Here is a 22,218-nt window from a genome sequence, read left to right as displayed (position 1 = left end):
CTGACGGCATCCCCTTCACGATGTCAACCCAACACATTGTCCGAATGATTCATCTTCACCAATCTTAAGGCGCCTGACAATTTGTGCATAAAGTGTCAGCCCACCTTCCGTGGCGTGGTGGATGTTTCCACTCCCGCTCTGTAGATGAGAGAGCTGGCCCCAGGACAAAGCCAGTGTCCTAGTTCTACTCTGAGCCACAGGGAGGACTGGAACCATAGGCGAGAGTAGTATAGGCAGGGCCCACAGGGAGGAAGCAGGTGCCAGAGAAGGCAGTAGTTGCCTCCACAGACACACAGGCTCTGGCAATCAAGATGGGTGAAGGACACGCACAGGTCAGAAGCCAAGAGACCAGTCAACGGTCAGATCTTATAACCCCCTCCACCAGGACCAGACACAGTGCTGCCTCTTCGGCATGCCTGCCTGGGCCAGCCTGAGGCCCGGATGTGGGTGTTGCTGAGCCATGTTAGGGCCATGGGAAGTAGGTCACTTGCTGGAGGAGTAGGGAATTTAAAGGCAGAGATAAGAGTGCGTGTTGACATCTGGGACTGAAGCCCCAAGTTTCCTTTCTTCCCACTCTAAACAGGTTGGTGGCTATAAAGCAGGAAAATATAAAGCAGGCTCCATTAAAATTGGGAGAGAGAGAGAGAGAGAGAGAGAGAGAGAGAGAAGTCTCTGTCAATAAACCACAGTAGCCAAATGAACCTAAGTTTAGCATCTCTCAGCCTGTTTGGGAGCCTCTTGACTGCCGACTCTTCTAATGGGCTCCACTTCCGTGAACTCAAAGGTAATGGAATCAGCTTCAGCAAAAACAATGTGCTAAATAAAGAAATGCAATCAGAGCTGCTGACCTTCAACAGAAAACTCTTTTTGTAGGCCTTGGACTTGAAGTGAGGAATGCATGCTCTGAGAGGGTGTGTGGATGTGTGTATGTGTGTGCACACGCTCACGTGTGTACGTGTGTATGTGTTAAGATGAAGAATTTTGGGGGTGGCTGAAAACAGTGAGAAAGTTCTACCATGGTACTAAGACTTGCCTATAAAAAAACAAATTTTAAGAAAAAAGTTAGAGTAAAGTTGGGCAAGGAAACCTGAGTGCTTTGAAATGGACATCAGGGCCCGTCTGGATGTAGGGGGTATTATTCATAGATAGGATTCCCAAGGGATTGGGTTTTCAAAGTCCCCTCCCGGGCTCATGGGACATGCCTGAACAGACATTTGAAAAGCTCCTTCTGGAATGCTCCAAGGTGGGCAGTGCCAGGCACGAGTTCCCCAGAGCAGGTCCATACTAGAAGTTTGTGTCTGTAAAGAGCTTGCTGAGCACTGAGGGTCAGAATCAGGCAATCACGAAGGCCTCCAGGAGGGTCCCAGGACATTGGCCCAGAGAAGCCCAGAGAGAGATCTCTGCTCAGCACTGATCATCTGAGATGGTGGAGTTGCCAGTAGTTTACCTCTCTGAATGAAGATGATCTCTACGTTTTCTCCAGCTTCCAACTATGTCTGTCTTTCATGCCATCTATCCATCCACTCTACTATTGAAGACAATCAGTAAATGCACCATTTCTTAAGAAGATTTTATTTATTTATTTGTTTGACAGAGAGAGAGAGAGCACAAGCTGGAGGAGTGGCAGGCAGAGGGATAGGGAGAAGCTGAGCTGAGCAGGGAGCCCGACGTGGGGCTCGATCCCACAACCCTGGGATCATGATCTGAGCTGAAGGCAGATGTTTAACCAACTGAGCCACCCAGGTGCTCTAAGTGAACCATTTTTGATCATACAAGTCCAAAACCCTTCTAGGTTCAGCTGAGGAGACAGAAGTAGGTCACCAAGTTGGTTGGGATGTTGGCAGTGGCAAGGTGGTGGGGGAGGATAAGCAAGTACAATCACTTTAGAAAACGATTTGGGACTATCTTGTATGGTTGAACTTGCACACACTGATAACCTAGCAATGAATTCCTCTCCTAGGCATACACCCTCGGAACTCTTGCACCAATGTGAAAGACAAGTACAAAGATGTTCAAAGAAACATTGTTTATAATAGTAAAATTATCAAAAAGCCAGATGTCCATGACCAGGAGAGGGGAAAAATTGTGAATTGTGGTCTGTACCTATAAGGTAGTATTATGCAGTAGTAAAAATAGATGAAGTATAGTTACGTGCAGGAAGATGGATGAATCTTAGAAACAAATGGTGTGTTTTAAAAAAAGCGAGTTTCATATATTAAACCATTTTTTCTAAAGCTTAAAAACAATCAAAGCTAAAGAACTTTGTTCTAAGGAGGTCATATAAATGTGTCCTAAAATTGTTTTAGAGCAAGAGAATACTAAGCATAAAATTTAGGACAGTTGTTACCCCTAGGGGCAGACAGGTTATGGATGGGGGGCAGCCCACAGACAGGGTCATGTCTGAGTCATACTCTAGTTCTTAGGCCACATAGCAGGTTACGAGTGTTCATTTTATTATTATGTTTTATCTGTTGCCTATGTCCTTTTATATAAAAATATGCAATAAACTCTTTTTAAAACGATTTTATTTATTTATTTGAGAGAAAGCAGAGTGGGGGCAGGGGGCAGGAGGAGCAGAGGGAGAAGGACAAGCAGACCTCACACTGAGTGCAAGCACAGAGCCCAATACAGGGCTTAATCCCCAACCCTGAGATCATGACCTGATCTGAAATCAAGAGCCAGATGTTCAATTGACTGAGACACCCAGGCGCCCCCACCATAAACGTTTTTAAAGAAAGAAATAACTCCAGCTCTGAAGGAGATTGCCATCTACATGAGAAGACAGAAGCACAGGCTCCCAAAAAGACACTTTGCATATGATAGTGTAAGAAAGAATCTTGTACTTGTTTGGACTCTTGGTTGCAAGTGCCAGAAACCAAATTCAAACTAGTTCAAGCAGAAGTAAGTAGTGAGTAAATAATAAGTAAATAAGTAAATCTGGCTCATTAATTGAGGTGGGGCCAGGTCTAGGGACTCCAAAAAACTCAAATAATGAGCAACTCACATCTTCTGTGCTTCTCTTTGTCTGTTGGCTTCATTTTCTCCCACTGCAGACAGATAGCTTCCATCTGGTAACAGGAGAAGGGATGCATGGAGATAATCCCAGCCTGGCTTGCATCATGCCCATTTAGCAAACCCAAGGGAAAGACCAAGAGGTTTTTCTCCCCATGTTCCATATACAATCCCAAGCAAGGATTCTGATTGGCCTGCCTACTTTGGGTCACATGCCCATCCCTGGGCCAATCACGATGGCCAGGAGAAAGGGCACGAGGTGCTTAGAGACCCCATCTAATCTCAAGGAGTGGAGGAGGGGTGGCTCCCTAGAGACAAGGGAGTGCTGTCATCAGAGGAAAGAGCAGAAAAGATGCCAGACAAACACAACAGACATCCACTCTCAGGGCTCAGGCAGCAAGGGGAACAGGCACTCAAGGAGCAGAGACAGCAGGGAGGTTCTCTGGAAGAGAAGGTCCTAACAGTCTAGGCTGAAGAAGGAGCAGAAGTGGACACCTTGGGAAGCTCCTCCAGTCTCTCTGGAGGTAGGAGACTAACTCTGTGAGGCAGGAGTGGCTCTGGGTGACCCTGGGGGAGCTAGTCAGCTCCAGGGTGTAAAAACAAACCCTAATGGGAGGGATTCCCTGGGAATGGAAAGTAGGTATGCAGAAGGCAGAACACAGGATGTTGCAGAAGTACAGAGGACGCCCCCACACAGGCCTCGGGCTGACTCAAGCGGACGTCTGGGGCCATGGAGGGGGCAGGCTTGGAAGAGAACACAGCTCTGGGCCAGGACTTCCTTCTAGAAGGAGTTGCCTGGAAGGATGGTTTCCAGCCGGGTCGATTTGGCTCACCACCCCCAGACCATAGCCCTCAGCTAGCTACATGCCAGAGGGGTGGCTCAGCATGAGGACCAGTGCCCAGCAGACCCTGGGACCATTTTAATGGCCTAAGGAGAGGCAGGAACCATTAGGCCCAGAAGTTCCTGCTTTAGAGAGATTAACAATGCCACACACCCATTATGAGTCCAAGGCTGTAGGGTTTGCCCTAGATTTGAATCCTCATTCTTCTATTTGATAAGTGTCCTGAACAACTTGCTTCACTCTGAATCTCAGTAAAATTTCCCACATAGAGTAGTTGTACCTACCTGAGGAGTGTTCATGAGGTTCAGATGAGAAGAGGTTGGCATGAGGTTCTCCATCAATGTTTGCCATAGCTATAGCCATGATGTCATAACTTACACTGTCCATGAGATGAGAGCCATGGGCCCCAGACAGTGCAGACAGCCACTCAGAGGCCAAATGACCCCTTGCTGAGGACCCTGTAGAGGACAGTGTGTATTACATTTGGAGCACTTTCCCAGCTCAGGGCCTTTGCACATGCTGTACCTCACACTTGAAACATACTTCCCTCAGACTCTACATGGCTAGCTCCCCTTCATCCAGGTTTAGGATAAACGTCATCTCCTTATAGAAGCCTTTTCTGATTGCTCTAACTGAAAAAGGAATCCCGCCCCTGCTCTCTGTCCTATTACTTTCTTTTATGGTCTTTCTGTCATTATTACCCTCTGACTTAAATTTATATGTTTTATTTGCTTTTATCTAATTTCTCTCTAGAATATAACCCCACTACGGACAGACACTCATTTCATGCCTATATCTCCAGGCTACCATGGCAGCTGACGGATGCTTACATGTTTATGAAATGAATAAATGAAGAATACCCTGGTAACACTCAGACCTTGCATTTCAGCTGAAGCTCAGAAAGTTCACTCACATCTCCCAAGGACTTACTTGCATCTGGTTTCTCAGGGTTCTTGGCAGTGAAGTCTTGGTTCAAGTCAAGCAGCGAAGACACCAGAGCTGGGCACTTACCTCCTAGACACCCATACCAACCTGGCCCTGGCTGGAGTTCATGTGACCCATCCAGAACCTCTGTGTAGGGTTCAGGAGGGCTGGGTAGGGATTAGCTAGAAAATCCATCAGTCAATTAATGCACATTTGCAGACTGCTTCAGTATCTGCCCTTGGGGAGTGTCCTAGTCTGATCTGAGGAGACAAGGCCTGTTGGATATTCTCCTTGGCCACTGTCCTGAAACCTCCTCCATAGTGCTTAGTAGGTAGTATAATGTCTAACTCTGAATGACAATTTATGATCTCAAACTGGTAAATGTCACTGAGATGCAAGCCTGACCCTCCAGTTTGCTGATTGGCTTGACCTTCTCTCTCTGCAGGTGACTATTTTTCAAGGTATAGTCTATGGGCAACCTATAATAAATCATGAGATGCTTGTAAAAAACAAAACAGACTAAACAAAAAACACAGGCTTCTAGCCAGCCTGGACCTGCTAGATCAGAATCTCTGCAGCGGGTTTTGAAAGCTGCATTTTTCTCAAGATTAAATAACTGGGCAAGATCACACAGCTAGAGAGTGGCGGGGGAGGATTCACATTCAGCCAGTTGGGCTCCCAAACTCTTGCCCAGTGGTGGCTCTCTATCCCCCACAGCCGCCCGTCCCACTAGGGACCACACAACTGCCTTACTAACTTCCTTCTGTACCCTTCTCCCCTTCCAACAAACAGGTCCAGTCTCCCTGCTCATGGCCACCACCTTTCTTTAGTTGCACGCAGTGAATATGTGGGTCTGTCTGTCTCCCCTATAAACTCAGAGGGCAAGCAATGGTATGGGTCACATCTGCATCCCTGGAAGCCAGGACAGGGCCTGGCCAGGACTGACTCTAGCATCTGTGGGTGGCTAGAAGGATATAGTCGCCCAACTAATACTTCCTGTTTCTACCTTGTGCCAGGCCCTTTTTAGATACTCAGAATTCAGCAGTATAAAACCAAACAAAAAAATCTCTTTCCCTCAAGGAGCTCACATGCTATGTGTGAAATACATGCGTGAAATGATAATGCCTTCTGTAAAGCCTGTTGGGAAGTAAATGAAACAAACTGTAAGTGTGGAGAGATAGGTAGAGCTCTGTGAGCCAAAGCAATCAGGGAGAGCTTCCTGCAAGAGGCTTCACTGGCACCACTTTCCTTATTGTTGAAATCTCCTGAAGACTTGGATTTTCTCCCTAGAGCCTCACTCCCCATGGCCAGTGCTAAGGTCCTGGTATATCAGGCACTGTTCTTATAGTTCACAGCCCCTCGATCAGGGTCTGCAGGAAAGGTCTAGAGTACTTGGATAGAGGAGCAGAAGGACAGTTATTAGTGGTTATGTTCTGTTATTTCAAGTAAAATCATTGTTGGAATCCAATCCTGACCTGCTTCTCTTGGGTTGCTTTAGGATTGAATACTTAACTTGGAGCAAAGGAGGAGAGTCAATGAATAGAAGGCATCATTGCTGTTTTGGGTAGAAAATAATTGCAAATAGTCCCAGCTTATGTTTTACCTTAGGAGTCAAGAAAGAGGGATAGGAGATAATCTGGAAGCCTCTCAGATTATGCAACATCTTACAAACCCTGGTGAAAAAAACTGGATTTAACTGTGAGATGGGAAGCCGTTGGAGAGTTTTAAGCAAGGTGATGATGAAAGATCATCAGCTACTTCGAGAGGCAAGAGAAGAAGCAGAGATCAGATGGGGGGTCACTGCCAGGGTCCAGGTGGGAGGTGGTGGGGACTTGGACCAGTAGTAAGAGATGAAGCTGAGAGAAGTGGACAGACATGACTTGGATGCATCAGATGTGGCAGGGGTGAGACACAAGGGAAAGAAGAATCAAGGAAGACCCCAGGTTTGGGATAGATAAATGGGGGTGCCATATTCTGAGACAGGGGAGATAGAGGAAGAGCATATTTAGGGGACAAAATCAAGAGTCCTGTCACGTTCATGCTGGTGGTGGGATGCCCTTCTAAAGATGGAATCTGTGAGTATGCGAACTTTATGGCAAAAGGAACTTTCTAGATATGATTACATCAAGAATTTTGAGGTGAGGGGCACCTGGGTGGCTCAGTGGTTGAGCATCTGCCTTTGGTTCAGGTCGTGATCCCGGGGTCCTGGGATGGAGTCCCGCATCAGGCTCCCTGCAGGGAGTGTGCTTCTCCTTCTGCCTCTGCCTCTGCCTCTCTCTGTGTGTCTCACAGGAATAAATAAATAAAATCTTAAAAAAAAAAAAAAAAAGAATTTTGAGGTGAGGAGATTATCCTGAACCTGATGTCAACACAAGGGGCCTTATAAGTGAAAGAGGGAGGCCAGAGAGTCAGAGGTACTCAGTGTGAGAAGGACTGAGCCCACCCTTGCTGGCTCTGAAGATGGAGGAAGGGAACCAGTAGTCAAGGGAGGCAGACAGACTCTAGGCGCTGGCAAGGGTAAAAAAACAGCTTCCAGAAGGAACACGGTCCTGCTGACAATTTGCTTTTAGCTCAGAAAGACCCATTTTGAACTTCCAACCAAGTCTATTCTACCTCTCTCTCTTGCTCACTAAGTTCCAGCCATAGCGGCATCCGTGAACACTCAAACAAGCCACATTGGTCCTGGCCTTTAGACCTGGAATGTTCTTTCCCTGATTCATACATGGCTGGCTCATTTTAATCATCTCGTCATCAGTTCAAACGCCAGCTCCTCAGAAAGGCCAGTCTGGCTCCTGCTCTGCTTACTCTCCCTTCTCTCCAACCCCGACCACAGAGGCTGGCTTTGCTGAGATATCCATGTGTTGTTACCTCTCTTCCCCACTACCAGGAAGGTCCATGACAGCAGGGAACTCATTTATCATTTACTAATGAATTCCTAGCACTTGAGCCAGCGCCTAGAACAGCCTAGAACATAGTAGGTGCCCAATAAAAATAAGTCAAATAAAAATAAATGTGGTTTAAAGAAGAAGGGGAACTTGGCTGGCTCAGTCAAGAGTGTGTAGCTCTTGATCTCGGGGTTCAGTTTGAGCCTTATGTTGTGTGCAGAGATTACTTTAAAATCTTTTTTAAAAATAAAAATGAAGAAGAAGAAGAAGAAGACGACGATGACGACGACAGTCCATGGTCTATGTCTGCAGAGATCTAGAATCAGAATGCTATCAATCAGCACCCCTTGAATTCACTGAGCCTACTCTGTGCTGCTTTGTGGGACAGATGGCCAGAAGTTGGCCTCACTATTTGCAGGAGCTCACAGCCCAGGAGGAATGCGTCAAAAGGAGGGGCAGGCTGAGAACTCAGATACAAGACCCTTCTGGCAAGTGCTGCAGAGCAGAGGAATTAGAACCCCGGGAACTGGGAGGGGGCTGACTCTGCCTGGGAGGAGAAAGGAGGAGCTGCTATCTAAGGAGCTGGGGGTCTGCAGGCCTGGAAAAAGGTCCAGAGAAAGCTCTGGCTTAGCTCTTTCTGAGAAGGCAATCCCTGTTAATTTAAGGCAATTCTCTCTGAGGAATACAAGCAACCTAAGATCCAATTTTTGCCCTAAATAGTTTGTAATCTGGCTATAGAGACAAGCAATAGACATGTCCAGGGCAGTGTCAGGAGGGACATGGTGCAGAGAAATTAAGAGTTTGGGTTTGGGATCAAGCAAGACTATGCTATATCCACTCCCACTTCTGCCCTGACTGCTATGCCACAGTTTCCTTACAGGAATTTTCCCTTCTTTACCGAATTGTCATGAGGCATGAAGGCAGATAATAAACATAAAGTGCTCAGCACAGAGCCCTGCACTCAATAAGTGTTCAATAAAAGGCAACCACTTATTATTAAAATGAGCAAATGGAACACTGGTGGGACTCTCTTCCTATTGAGATTCCAGGGGTAAGAGGGGAGGGCAGCGTGGCCAAGAGAGGAATGTCTGGGTTATAGAGATTCCACTGGGCTCTGGATCTCCAGGATCTCCAGATGGAGGCCTCCTTAAGAGTGAGTGCAAGGTCCAAAGGGTCTGTGACAGGATCCAGAAATCTGCAACTTCACCACCACACCCCCTGCCCTGTGCTGTTCAGGTCTCTCAAGGCTGGGGACCCTTGCCCTCAGGGTGGCCGTGCTCAGCAGGCCAGCCTCCTCTGGTTTTGCCCTTCAAAGCAGCAGCATTTGGGTGCGTTTCTCTTGGAGGCTGGATGCTTCAACCTTGCCTTTCAATGTGTAGTCGATTGTTGGAGAAATCCCTGGTCCACAGAGCCCTGGGCCCTGTGTAAAAGGCAAGCAGTAGGACCTGAGGAGCCCTGCATAAGAATCTACAGAATGAGACCAAGAAAGCTACAGAAAATTGAGCTCCTGAAAACACTGGCTCACTCTGCCCTCTGCTACTGGTGCTTGTCCCCCATAACTGCACCTCCTGAGCTCCTTCATCTTCCATGGCCTAAACACCACCTCTCTGGTCCCACTCCCACCCAAGACTGAACTCCACCCTCCCATCAGTGCCCATGCTCATCTGTGACTACGAGTATCTCATCACGTTGTGGGGTCTGGGTACATCATCTCCCAGCCCAGACTCCCTTCCTCACACACATCTGTTCATTCACCGCTCTAACCTCAGCTCCCAGCAAGCCCTGTGTACTCAGCAGGACCTGCATGAATCTTCCAGGTCTCAGTGGAGGAGAAGTGTTAATTTTCTCCCCTCCCCCTCATCCCTCAAGACATTAAAAATTTTAGAAGGCAAGACTGACATCCAACACTGGCCTTGCTCTACAACCAGTCTAAATACTTGGTGGAAGGCTCACTTTCTTGAAGTCAGGACTTCTCAGGGTTCCTAGCAACTAATGCTGGGCTATTCTCACATAATCCAGATTTCCTAGCAAAGCAGGGTTTCTACATGCTGATTCAGTCTTACTTAATGACTGGAGATGACCTGTTTTCCACTTTTCAGCCCGTGTGGTGGCCACGTTGAGGAAGCCAAAGGGAACCAGCACCTGGAACCAAGATCAAGGACCATTGGCTACACATTGTCTTTATATTTAATCTACAACCAATGGTTTCCCATCCGGTTTAGAGCCAAGTCTTTACATGGCTATTCTCCCTCCCCATGATCAACCCCAGCCTCTAACCCTCTGCTCCTTATTTCCCAGACATGATCTCCTGCAACTCATCTCAACCAGAGTTTCTCAGATTTGGCCCTAGCCATCTTCAGGGCTGGATAATTCTTGGGGAAGCAGCGGAGGACAGCATCCCTGGACACTAGTAGTACCCACCACAAGTTCTGACAACAAATAATGTCTTCAGACACTGTCCTGGGGCCAACTAGGGGAGCAAACTCACCCCCTGTTGGGGACCACTGGTCTTAACTACTTCATTCCAGTCCCACAGCCCTCCTTGCAGTGGTCCTTGCTTTCAGCTCCAGGTCTTTGCATTTACTCTTCTCCCCTCCTGGAGGGCTGGAGGGCTTTCTCTTGCACTTCTGAGTCTTTACAAATGTTATCTGCTCTTCCAGACCTTCCCTATTTAAAATTGCAACCATCCCAATAATTCCTAAAACCCTTCTTGGCCAGATTTTTTTCCATGGCATTTACCACTATCCCACATACCACAAGTCTTACTCATTTTGCTTAGTTGTCTACCAACCTCCAGTAGAATGTAGCCCTCTGATTATGAGATTTCATTTGTTTGTCTGCTGTTTTGTTTAGATCTTCTCTGCCCACTGCTGCATCCCTGGGCTTAGGTCTGTGACTGTCACATAGCCTCACTCACCAAGTACTCACTGAATAAATGAATGAACTGTTCTGATTCCTTCCCAGAAGCTCCTGGCTCAAAAGATAGGACAAACCTGAGTCACTTCTAGCTCTATCACCATCTAACCCATGGGGGCACTTTGTGGAGGGGGAGGGGGGATGGACTCTGTGCTGGACCTATAAACATCTTACCCTTTCCTGCATCAGTGTTTCCTTTAACTCCCCCACTTTTGAAGATAGAGAAGATCACACAGCACAAGGGCTTTCAGAGCTGGTTATTAACCAGCAGACATTCTCTTTTCTTTTCTTGCCTCTGTTTTTATGGCTATATATGTCACAGGAATGCATGTGCAGCCTCACAATACCCCTGTCCTTGGGACCAAGCCATATATATGTAAATATTTATATATATGTATGTGTGTGTACATATGTGTGTGTATATATATATATATATATATATATATCACACAAGTTATGCAAGTGATAATAACAACTGACCTTTTCTGAGTGCATCCTGAATTCCAGGCATTGTGCTAAGCAAAGGTATCTCCTTGCTTAATCCTCCAAACACCCCTGTGAGGTTGGTTTTGTTATTATTGTCATCCCACTTTTACAGATGAGCCGCAGGAACTGCAGTGTCTGATCCAGAGACACACATCGGAGTATGAAGCCAAACTGGAATGGTCTAACTCCAGCGGCCTCTCATTCCTAACCACTACAATAACTGCCTGTCTCAAAAGATGTGCTATTAGAAAGGCAAAGAGTAAGAAAGGAGAGTCCACCGCATTCCCCAGAAGAAACTGCTGATAGCTGATAACTTTTATACTAGAGTGTTTTTTATACCAGCACAATGCACGTTAAGTACATAAAAAGGTCTGTAGAATATGAAAACACACACCTGTCTGGGTAAGCGGGTTTTCCCTTTTCCTGCAATACTACTGCCAGACTTTCTGTCCCATTTTTTTTTTTCTCTCTCTCTCTGATAATACATTTTGGACCAGACCTTTAAACTTCACTAAGTTGATGCCTCCCTTCCCAGGAGTTTTAGGTTGCTGCACTGGCTGCCAGGGTTCAGGATGAGCGATGTCATGAAGACAAGCTAAGGCTGAAGCAAGAGGTGGTATATAATATGTGCTGGCCAGACAGCAGCTCTATGGGTTTGGACTCTTAACTAGGTCCAGAGATGCCTGTAGAAGGGGTGTTTGGTTGTTGCTGCTTTTGTTTTTAGCTTAAGTGGCTTAGGGTACCATCACCTTGGCTAAGAAATGAATAGGCTTCCCACCTGGATAAGAGGTTCTCAAAGACAAGCTCTCCAGAGCAGCCCCAGGAAACACCTTGGAGACTGGGCCGAGAGACCCAAGGGCTTCCATTATTCAGATCCTTAAGTATGAGAAGCATGACTCACTGCTCAGCTCCCAGGGATAGCCACTGTGCTAGGCGCCAAACTCCTGGCAGTTAATTCATTTACTCTGCACAATCCTATCAGGTATGTCTCACTATGTCCATCTTAAAGATGAGAAATTGACACTGAGAGGGGTTAATAATTCATCTAGGAGCACATAGCTAGTAGGATGCAGTACTGTGTCTAAGGCCTCAAAGAATCATAGCAGAAGGCTGGAGCTGTTTGAAACCTTGTAATTCCAGCCCCTGATTCCGTATAAATGAAGCACACAGCCCAGGGCTCTGACAAAGCTGGCTGCAGGCTGCACAGCCAGTATAAGGAGTTGGCTAACGTTCTGGTTTTTCAAACTACATTTGCTGTAACAAACCTCCAGGGAAGTTGGTGGAATTGAATGAAATAGACTCAGTGTTGCATCCTGGTGGCCCACAGGCATTGGAAGAAATGACTTCCTGAAGAGGACTTGCCCACAGCTAAACAGAATTAGCTGTCTGTCAATAGGAATCAAGGGTGGGGATCCTAATCTGTAACTTCCCCCAAAGAGAAAAGCCCTACACCTGCCAAGGAGAGTCAGCTGATAGAGCTGCCCCAAGGGGAGTGTGGGGTGTAGGGATATTATTTCCAGAAACCTAAGACTCCAGAGAAACTGATCCTTCAAACAGACCCACTCCCTCCAGCCAGCCACTTACCAACAGGGACAGTCCTTGAATCTGGAGCACTAACCCCAATCTGCCAAAACCACACGTGTAGCCCCCTGGAAGTACTTCTTTTTTTCAACCCATTCTTGAAACAAATGCAACCCTCTGTCCAAAGGGATATCAGGAAATATGTCCTTCAATGGGAGACTCGGGTAAACAAATCATGCTAAAATGTACACTGTGGAATCACCAGAGGGCCCCTCCCCCAAAGAATAAAGGGCATCCACAAGATGACAGGGTCACTGAGATCTACTGGTAAATGGGGTGGGGTGGGGTGGGAACGAGTTTACAGAATGATGAGCAGAATAAAGAACTGAAAATAGGCAAAGATACAAAAGGAATATCACAACTTCACAAGGAAAAATTTGGAAAACAGAGGAGGGGAGGATCACCCCTCCCCCACCTCCCACTCTGAAAGATGGGTTGTAGGGTTTGATATGTTCCTCTCTGGTCTCCTTATCAGATGTTTCACCTAAGGTGGCAGTCAGCACACAGTGGAGTGGGACCAGGGCACGAATCACAGGGCTTCCCCTCTCTACCAGGGTGAACCTCAGTCTCCAGATCTGTTCCGTGGGAGTAACTGCACCCTCTCAGGGCTGTTGTATGGATTAAATGAGGCCAATAGGGAAAGCATGTAGAAGTGGCTTTAGGAAATAGCGCTCCATAAAGGCAGCTATTGTTATTATGTGTAATCTGCCATTTCCCTTAACATTTTAAGATAATTGATTCTGAATGTTATTCAGAGGCTTTGAAAACATCACATCTCACGGCTGCTGGATATACCAATTTCTTCACCATTCTCATGAGAAATGTTTTGGCTGCTTCCATTTTTACCTTCTTATAAATAGCTCTGTGATGAACACTGTTGTGAATATAGCTTTACCTCCCCCGGATTTTGGAGATTTTCCTTAAGATCACTTCCCAGAAGTGGAATTACTAGGTCAAAGGGTAATAAACGTTTTTAGACACCATATACATAACACCTGCTTACACGAAGCAGGTGTTTTCTCCTAGATCTAACTGCCCCCACCTTCTCTCGGGTCCCAGAGCCCCCCTGCACCCCACTGGGGTGATCTCCCTGGAGACGACACCTGCCTGCCTCCCCCTCCCACTCCTGTGCTGCCTCCTATTCTGTCTCTTTCAGCTACAGAGCCTTTCTCCTCTCTGCCTGAGTAAATGCTCCCCGGTTTTCACTCCTTACACTTTCCCCAGCCTGCCCTGACTGCTTCGGCCCTCAACTATTTCCTTTCCCTCCGATTTTAACCACTGGCCTCTTGAATCTATAACCAAGCCCAGCCTGACTTGTGGACCCTCCTCTTTCAGAATCAGGTGCATAACGCCCAATAGTAGGTCCCTAAAGTCGGGAACGAAGTCCTGAGCTCCTTCTTCTTCCTTCCCCACTCAGCCCAGAGCTGGGCAGTAGGGTGCTAAGATCATACTGCTTTTCATTATTCAATGGGCAAAGTGTCTTACTAGGGTCAGCTACGGAACAGGCTAGAGATTATGGCTGCAAGGGCCTTAGGAGCTGGCTTTTTGGACAGAGGGAGAGAGGGAAAAATAAATAATCGAATGTAACCACAAAGAACAGGGCCTTTGACGCAGGTTTATAACAGAGGAAAGAGAAGGGAGGGGTCAGCCCAACCAGGTGGGTTTGCTCAGGGCATTATACTTGAATGTCTTGCTGTGTGATCCTGAACAGGTCACCTAGCCTCTCTGAACCAGAGTGCCCCCAATCTACACTAAGCTCTCCTTCACTGGGATGTAATTCACAGGTTAAATGAGTTATTTAGGTGAACTTGCCTGGCCAGAGGCATGCAGCAGGTGCTCAATAGATGTTTCTCATGGTCAGATCTCAGCAGAGACATGTGGGTTAATAAACTGTCTGGGGTAGCACTGGCAAAGTGCTTGAGGCTATGAGATTTATGCTGGCCTGTTCTCTTGGGAACTAGGCTGTTGGGTGCTCATTTCTTCCAGCAAGAAGCAGGTTTCTTGAGGGGTCTAGCTGCCTGGGTCTTGAGGCCAGAGCCCGGAGCGACATGCTTAGGGGCTGGCATCTGCTAGGCATGATATATACATACAAGGAGTTTGGTCGTGAATCATCTTTGCTTCCAGTGCGGTGAAGCAGTGGGATAGAATGTTGAAAATGCGTCCTTTTACATCCTTTTTCTGGGCACGCAGCAAACTTGCTCCCACTTACACTGCAAATCATCCTGCCCTAATAGGGAGGACTTTGGACAAGCTGGCTGAGGCATGGAGGCTTCCAGGGGTGATGTCACCCAGGGCTCCAGGAATACCAAGGGCACCAGGCTAAGTTCTCTAGTTATTCATCTTCCCTGTAGTCAAGGCAAGCTCGGTGCAGGCCCATCTCTGTAACAGTTGCGGCTCAAGGTTTTGGCCAAGGTCAGGCCTGTTAGCAGTGTCTTTTGGTGGTGGGGGTGGAGCAGGGATTACTGGCCTCAAGTTTAGATTTAAAGTTGAGAGAATCCTTAGACACCATCCAATTCAATCCCCCTTCCCTTTTGTGGAGGGGAAAACCGGGCTCAGAAAGGTTAAGACAGGGACGCCTGGGTGGCTCAGCAGTTGAGCGCCTGCCTTCGGCTCAGGGTGTGATCCTGGAGTCCCAGGATCGAGTCCCATGTCGGGCTCCCTGCATGAAGCCTGTCTCCCTCTGCCTATGTCTCTGCCTCTCTCTCTCTGTGTCTCTCATGAGTAAATAAAATCTTAAAAAAAAAAAAAAAAAAAAAAAGGTTAAGACAGCTATAGCAGGAGTTCTAAGCTAAGACTTGACCCTGGGTCTCCTGACTCCTGGTACCTTGCTCTTTCCAAACCACACAGATGCAATAAGTTTCATCATTTTCTGTTCTATCTGGGGTTACCTCTCAACCCACCCTGGCTCTCCCCATATACAATAATCACTCTAATATTGACAATAGAGCTACTATTTATTGGATAAGTTCTGACGTAAGCACCAGGCCAAATGTTTAGAATGTATTATCTAAGCCATTCAACACTTCTAGACATTAAATACTATAACTCCTTGCTACTCAAAGTGTGGTCTGGGGACCAGCAGTATCGGCAACCCCTGGGAGCTGGTTGGAAATGCAGGCTCTCAGGCCACACAATGATGATCTGCATGTTTCAGCAGGTTCCTCTGATTTCACGCACATCAAGTTTGAGAAGTGCTGCCGTAACTGACATTACTTTGGAGGCCAAGAGACTGCAACACAGAGAAGGGAAGTCGCTCCTGCCCGCAGGGTCCCCACAGCAGGTCAGGTGGCAAAGCTCGGGAGTCCTCTTGGTCAAAGACCTTGCTCAAGGAATGTTTTCCACTAGCTCTGGGCCAGGAGAGATAGGATTCCAGACCCCACCTTTCCTAAGAGCAAGGAAATTACTGATAGAAAATAATTTCCCAAGCACTTTATAAGGTACTTTAATGCCTATTGTTTGGTTTCTACTTTACAACTTACTAACTATCCCAACTTGACTCAAGTAGCTAGCTCAGGAGAGTTTCCACCATGTGTTCAAGGCTACACGGGGGCCAACATGGAAATGTTTCCTGTTTCCCCAAGGACAAAGTGGTATCCTGATGGCAAGAGAGGTGACTGTAGGTAGCACACAGATGAAAATCTCCCATTTGAATTGTCATATATTTTAATCTTTACTACCGAAAATAGGATTAGATTATTAAACCCCAGATCCTTTTGTTTAAGACAGAATAAGGGATTTTTTGTTTGTTTATTTGTTTAAATGAGTCTCTGTAAAGTTAATTTTGGGAATGATAGAGGAGGTAGTATTCAGATATTGCAAAATCCATGAAGGTGGGAAAAGACTGGAGTCTGGGAAACATCTTCAAACACCACAAGACACACAGGGAGAGGGGAAAAGAGAGAGGGAGGGAGAGAGGGAGAAGGGAAGGGGCAGCCAAAAGAGCTCTACCCAGAGTCTGTTGACATTTCAAGTCTGGGTGGTTTCTCCCATCCTCCTTGTCCCCAGGGTATCTTACTGTGTAGTTAATATTAGGCTCACTCAAGGGCACACACTCACCAGTAAATACACACACACACACACACAAACACACACACACAAGTTGCCACAGCCATTTATCTTTCTGCCTGGAATCTAGAATCTCTAGGTTGAAGCTGGGGAGACCACACACTTGCTCCTTCTAACTTCCTCCCACCCCAGCCCACTTCCTATAGCATTCAAAAATGCCCCCACATTATCAAGACCAAATTTGAACAGCAGAATAAGAAATGAGCTGAGGCTGGATAGGAGGATCAAACCCTGCTCCTATCCTTCAGAGATAGATAGTTTGTGGCTCCTCAATGGAAGGGGAAGAATTGCATTTCTTTGCTTTGGTACTTTCTCTCCCACATCTCTTCCTTTCTCTAATCATATCCAGGGATTTTTTTTTTTTTTTTTTTTGGTAGAACCCAGAACTTTGAATGAATGGACATTCTCTGCTGCACCCAGGTTTCATTCAGGGATCACAAGTAAAGACTTCTGGCAAATAAACAAGTCTTCCAGGAGTCTGGAAAACTATTACTGTGAGGAATGAGGACTACTGTCTTAGAAAAGAGATAGCAGGGTAGGGACAAGATGACTATTCAAATATTTCAAACAGGGTATAGATTTATACTGTGTACTTCTCTGACCTAGAAGCAAAGGATGGAAGATACAGGGAAGTCAGCTCCAGCTATGTGATCTGGGCCAACTGTAAAGTGGAGGCAACAGTACTTACATCATAGGGTGGTTGTTAAGAATAAGTGAAATGCTCAGGACATCCCTGGCATCTCATAATATCTCAGAACATGCTTGTTTCCTTTTTTGGCCTCATTCAAAAATGTCTCCTGAGACAGTAAGTTCCTTTCTGGAAAATTTCAAGGTAGAATTAAAATTCCTTACTACTAAGGTTCTGTGCTTTGGTGCTACTCATCACTTATCACAAAGAAAAATAATAGCTCGCATAGGGCCCTCACCGCGCTCCAGGCACACAGAGGAGAGCTTTTTGTAGGCACTTTATTTAATCCTTTCATCAGCCCTTCTAGGTAGGTACTATTATAACCCTCCCCCCACTTTTTTTTTTTTCTTTTCTCTAAATAAGAGAATTGTGGCTTAGAAAGGTGATATAACTTGCTCAAGTTCACACAACAGTAAGATGCAGACCAGGGACTTGAACTTCAGGATGTTACACTCCCAAGTCCTTGCTCTTAGAATTGGCAAGGTTATTTGTCAGATCTCAACTCCTCTTCCAGGCTCACCTGCTCTAATACTCCAGGCTTTAGCCATCTCTTTTCATAAAATGTCTTCATTTCTCAGCATTTTCAAAATCACCCAATTTTGCAATTATTATGTGAACTGCTTCTTTTCTCTCCTACCTTACTATAACTGGGTCTGGGGATTTTTACTCTTTTTTTTTTTTTTTTATCAGGGAGCTGGATTCCTCGCTGCTCCTTTTTCTTTTTTTTTTTTTTAAGATTTTATTTTTTTATTTATTTATGAGAGACACAGAGCGAGCAAGAGAGAGAGAGAGAGAGAGAGAGAGAGAGGCGGAGGGAGAAGCAGGCCCCATGCAGGGAACCTGATGTGGGACTCAATCCAGGGTCTCCAGGATCACGCCCCGGGCTGCAGGCAGCACTAAACCGCTGCACCACCAGGGCTGCCCTGGGGATTTTTACTCTTAAATATTTCCCTGTACTCAGCAGACTTTCAGAAGAACAAGTCTGTAGGCATCTTATAATTCTTTGATTGCCAGATGAATTAGGCACCTCTTCCCTGCCATACCCTACCCCCATCTTTTTTTCCTGTGCCATTAGAAAAGTCTTTTCACTCCCATTTTACAGAAGAGGAAACCGAATGTACCCAGTGCATCAGGATTTGACCAGGTAAATGCTTTGCTGATGGATAGTATTAGCAACAACAGCTATACAAATATCTTTTGCTTGCATCATGTAATACGGCTTTATGTACATTCTGTCATCATCAGTCACCATTAGCAAATAGACACTAATGTCCCTATTTTATAGAAGAGGAAACCATGGCTTTAAGAGGATGAGTGATTCTCAACAGTCACACAGCAAGTGCTGTTTGGACTTATGAGGAAGCACTGTATTGATTCCAAGAAACCTGGGGGCAAGGGAGAAAGAGGTCCATGGGGAGAAAAAGAGCCACCCTACACAAAAAGCATTTTACTAATATTAACTCAAGAATCAAAGCTGGTTACAGCAGAGATTGGATAAGAATCCAGATCTTTGACTCCTAGTCCAGTGCTTTTTCCTTTATGCAAGATGGTGGGAAGCAAGTCTAGGATCCAGACCTGTCTGGCAGCCTTGATTTGGGATCATAAGCCTGAGAGACAGCAGTGCTTTTATTAAGAAAAAGAAGGGGGGTGTGGAGGGGAAGCAGCATTTTCACTTCCCTGCACTTCCCTTATCCACAATAAGCACGTGCTACCTGTATCAACAGAAACAAAGAAGGGGAAGGCAAAGTCATCCTTCTGAAAGGACCCTGAGGCTGGCCCTGGGGTTGCTCTGGGCTCCTCCCTGGCATTTTTGGGTACTCTCTGATCCATCACCACAGGCCATCTGGGTCCATCTTATGGGCAGGGGGATGGGAAGCAGGGCTGGGGAAGAATTCTAGAAGTTCCTACTGAGACTGAAGTGAGCAGACACAGACACAGGAGTTCCCAGGTCCGTGAAACACCCTGACATTGGAAGCTGAATGCTGTAGGCCCACATCTTTTTTTTAAAAAAATTTTTTAAAGATTTTATTTATTTACTCATGAGAGACAGGGGGGTGGGGGGCACAGACACAGGCAGAGGGGGAAGCAGACTCCACGCAGGGAGCCCAACACGGGACTCAATCCCCGGTCTCCAGGATCACACTGGGCTGAAGTGGCGCTAAACCGCTTAGCCACCTGGGCTGCCCCCACATCGTTTTTAGAAGGGGCACCCATGACCCTCCAAAGGGTAAGAATCCCAGATCACAATGATGAACCAGAGCTTCAAGGTTGGGATGACTGCTCAAACAAGCACCAAGAAACCTAAAAAATCTTGTCTCCCTCTGAGAGTACCTGGCAAGGGTAAGAGAAGTATGAATAGAACAAGGTCCTGCCTCATGTACATCTCACAACATTAATTTGAATTCTGCTTTTTTTCCCCCTGAGCCGATCTTTTCCCCCATTCAAAGCAGTAGGGTAGACAGGCATAATTATTTACAGCTCCAATCTCAGACACCCTCCTCTTTCTGCCTGGCCTGTAGTTGATAAAGTACAGTTTCTGATCCTGGGGGCAGTGTGTCCACAGCTTCTTATCTGGTCTCCTTACCCAGGGACTAAGCCTCTGATTTCCATACTGTGGCCAACTTTCTTCCCAGGTGCTTCCTAAAAAGTCAGCTGCAGGTCTCAGCAAGCACTGAATTCCATTCTACCACACTGATCCAGCTCCTACCATGTGCTAGGTGTTATGACGCAGTCACAGTTGGTGGAATAAATTCTCAGTGTGGCCTGGGAGACTGCAGGTTAATGGCAGGACAGATAACACTCACCTGTCAGGTTGGGGGAGGGAGAAACTGCACAAAGGTGAGACACCACCCCACCACCCCCTGCCTAGGAGGACAACTGATTAACAGGCTCGGGATTGAGGGGGTAGCTTCTTGGAGGTGCAACAGTAGCTCTGGAGCTGTGTATGAAGGGGAAGGATCCCTCTGCAAAGGAATGGGGGAGGCCTTGTAGTACTGTAGGAAGGGCAGAGGCAGTAAAATGCTGGGCAAGTTTGGGAAATAGGCAGCAACTAGAGCCTGGGTTGTGGTGGGGAGGAGGGGCAGAAAGGAAGGAGAGAAACAAGGTTAGAAGTGGGTTATGGCCAACTGGCCAGAACAAGAAGGACCTTGGTGTTCCACTAAGGAATTTGGATTTTATCAGACAGTGCGTAGGTGTCATTGAGGGTTTTAGAGCAAAGCAGGTGGGCTCTATGCTCAGATCTATGCCTAAAAAGATCACATTGTAGAGGATGAGAGAGCAAGGAGAGAGCTTGGAGATTGGGAAACAGGACATGACTATACAGCCCAGCATGGGAGATAATGGGGCTCTTTAACTACAGCCAGGGGTGGGACCAGCTACATAATTTATGGGGGCTGGTACAAAAAAGAAAATGCATGGTTTCTCGTCCAAAAATTGTTAAGAATTTCAAAAGAGTGACAGCAGAGCATTAAAGTAAGCAGGGGCCCTGTGTAGCTGCGCAGGTCAGACACCCACGAAGCAAGCCCTTCCCCAGGACTGGAAAGGGCAAGTCAGAAGAGAAATCTGGAAGGCAGAGTCCTGGAATCTGGGATCATGCTGGACGTGGAGAGGCTGACAGATGACTTTTCTGCAATGGTTGCCAGGTCACCCCGCTGCTTACTGGGCACCCCCTTGGGTGGTCCTTGATCACCTCTAACTTAACATGCCTGAATTTCAGCCCCTTCTCCTCCTGCTGCTACTCACCCAGATCTGTTCCTGTAGGTTCCCTAATCTAAAGGTGTCACCATTCACCCAATTACCCCAGTTGAAAACCTTGGCGTCACCCTCTGTCTCCCCATCCCGACCCTTCCGGCAATTTACTTCCTAAATGTTTCTCCCATCTGTGTGGCCTCTCCAATCGCTGCTATCACTGCCAAGTTCCGGCAGGCCCTTATCAGCTCAGGCCTGGATTACCCACAAAAGCCTCCTATCTGGCTCCCTGACTCCAGTCTGGACCCCTACCCCCACTCTCAAATAAAACATCCATCCTCCACAGTGCTGCCTCACAGAGGTTCCCAAATAAATGTCCCCCCGACCAGGTCACTGTAAGACACCTCATCCAGGGCTACCCCAGCCAGAGGGTAAGATCCAAATGCCTTAAATGACACACAAGGCCCTCTGTCACCTGACCCTGCTTAATTTTCTAATAAATGCCAGAGTGTCTTAGTCTCTCACAAACCTCCAGCACACATCAAGCCAGCATTTTGTTTTTTCTTTACCTCTAGCAGTTTCCTCTGCCTGGAATGCCTTCCTTCCTCCCCCTTCAGTGGCCTGGCTAACTTCAATTCATTCCTTGAAGTTTCCCTCAGCTCTCCTCTCCTGCTCTGGGAGGCCCTCTCAGGTCCCCCCACTCCCCACACCCTGGATGCTATTCCATACGGACTGCAGGACCTTAAAGAGGCCTGTGGCTGTGCCAAGCCTCCTCTCTGGGCTGGGGGCAACCAGTCTTGCTCACTCGGGTGTCCAGCACCCAACATGGAGCTGGGCCATGTGGGTGCTCCATACATGTGTGGCTCTGGGCTGAAACATCTGGTGGTGGATGTTGCTGGTGACACTGGAGGCGGGTGCAAACTGCAGGGAAGGCTGGCAGGAATAACCCCAAAGAGAGACCCCCCCCCCACATCACATCTTCCTTAGGGCTCCAGGGGCAGGGCCAGGACAGTGCTCAGATTGGATGGCAGCTATGCTCACCACTATACCACCAACGCACAGTGCTCAGATTGAATGCAGCTGTGACCCAATAACAACTATCTAGCGTCCGGTTTGATTGCATTTGATTTCA

General features: G+C 46.9%; 1 protein-coding gene across 1 annotated transcript in view; it reads right to left on the bottom strand.

Annotated features, from left to right (window-relative positions):
- LOC144301118 (uncharacterized) overlaps positions 1–22,218 on the bottom strand; it is a 33,806-nt gene that overhangs the window by 10,296 nt on the left and 1,292 nt on the right. The window contains exons 3-4 of the mRNA XM_077877661.1: positions 4,139–4,312; positions 3,005–3,068 (exon numbers count right to left, since the gene is read on the bottom strand). Coding sequence (XP_077733787.1) covers positions 3,005–3,068; positions 4,139–4,312 — 238 coding nt within the window. The remainder of the gene's footprint in view (positions 1–3,004; positions 3,069–4,138; positions 4,313–22,218) is intronic.

The sequence above is a fragment of the Canis aureus genome, chromosome 29, assembly GCF_053574225.1.
Source record: "Canis aureus isolate CA01 chromosome 29, VMU_Caureus_v.1.0, whole genome shotgun sequence".
NCBI classification, from domain to species: domain Eukaryota; kingdom Metazoa; phylum Chordata; class Mammalia; order Carnivora; family Canidae; genus Canis; species Canis aureus.
Note: the sequence above shows the minus strand (reverse complement) of the source record. Positions and strands in the feature narration are given on the sequence as shown.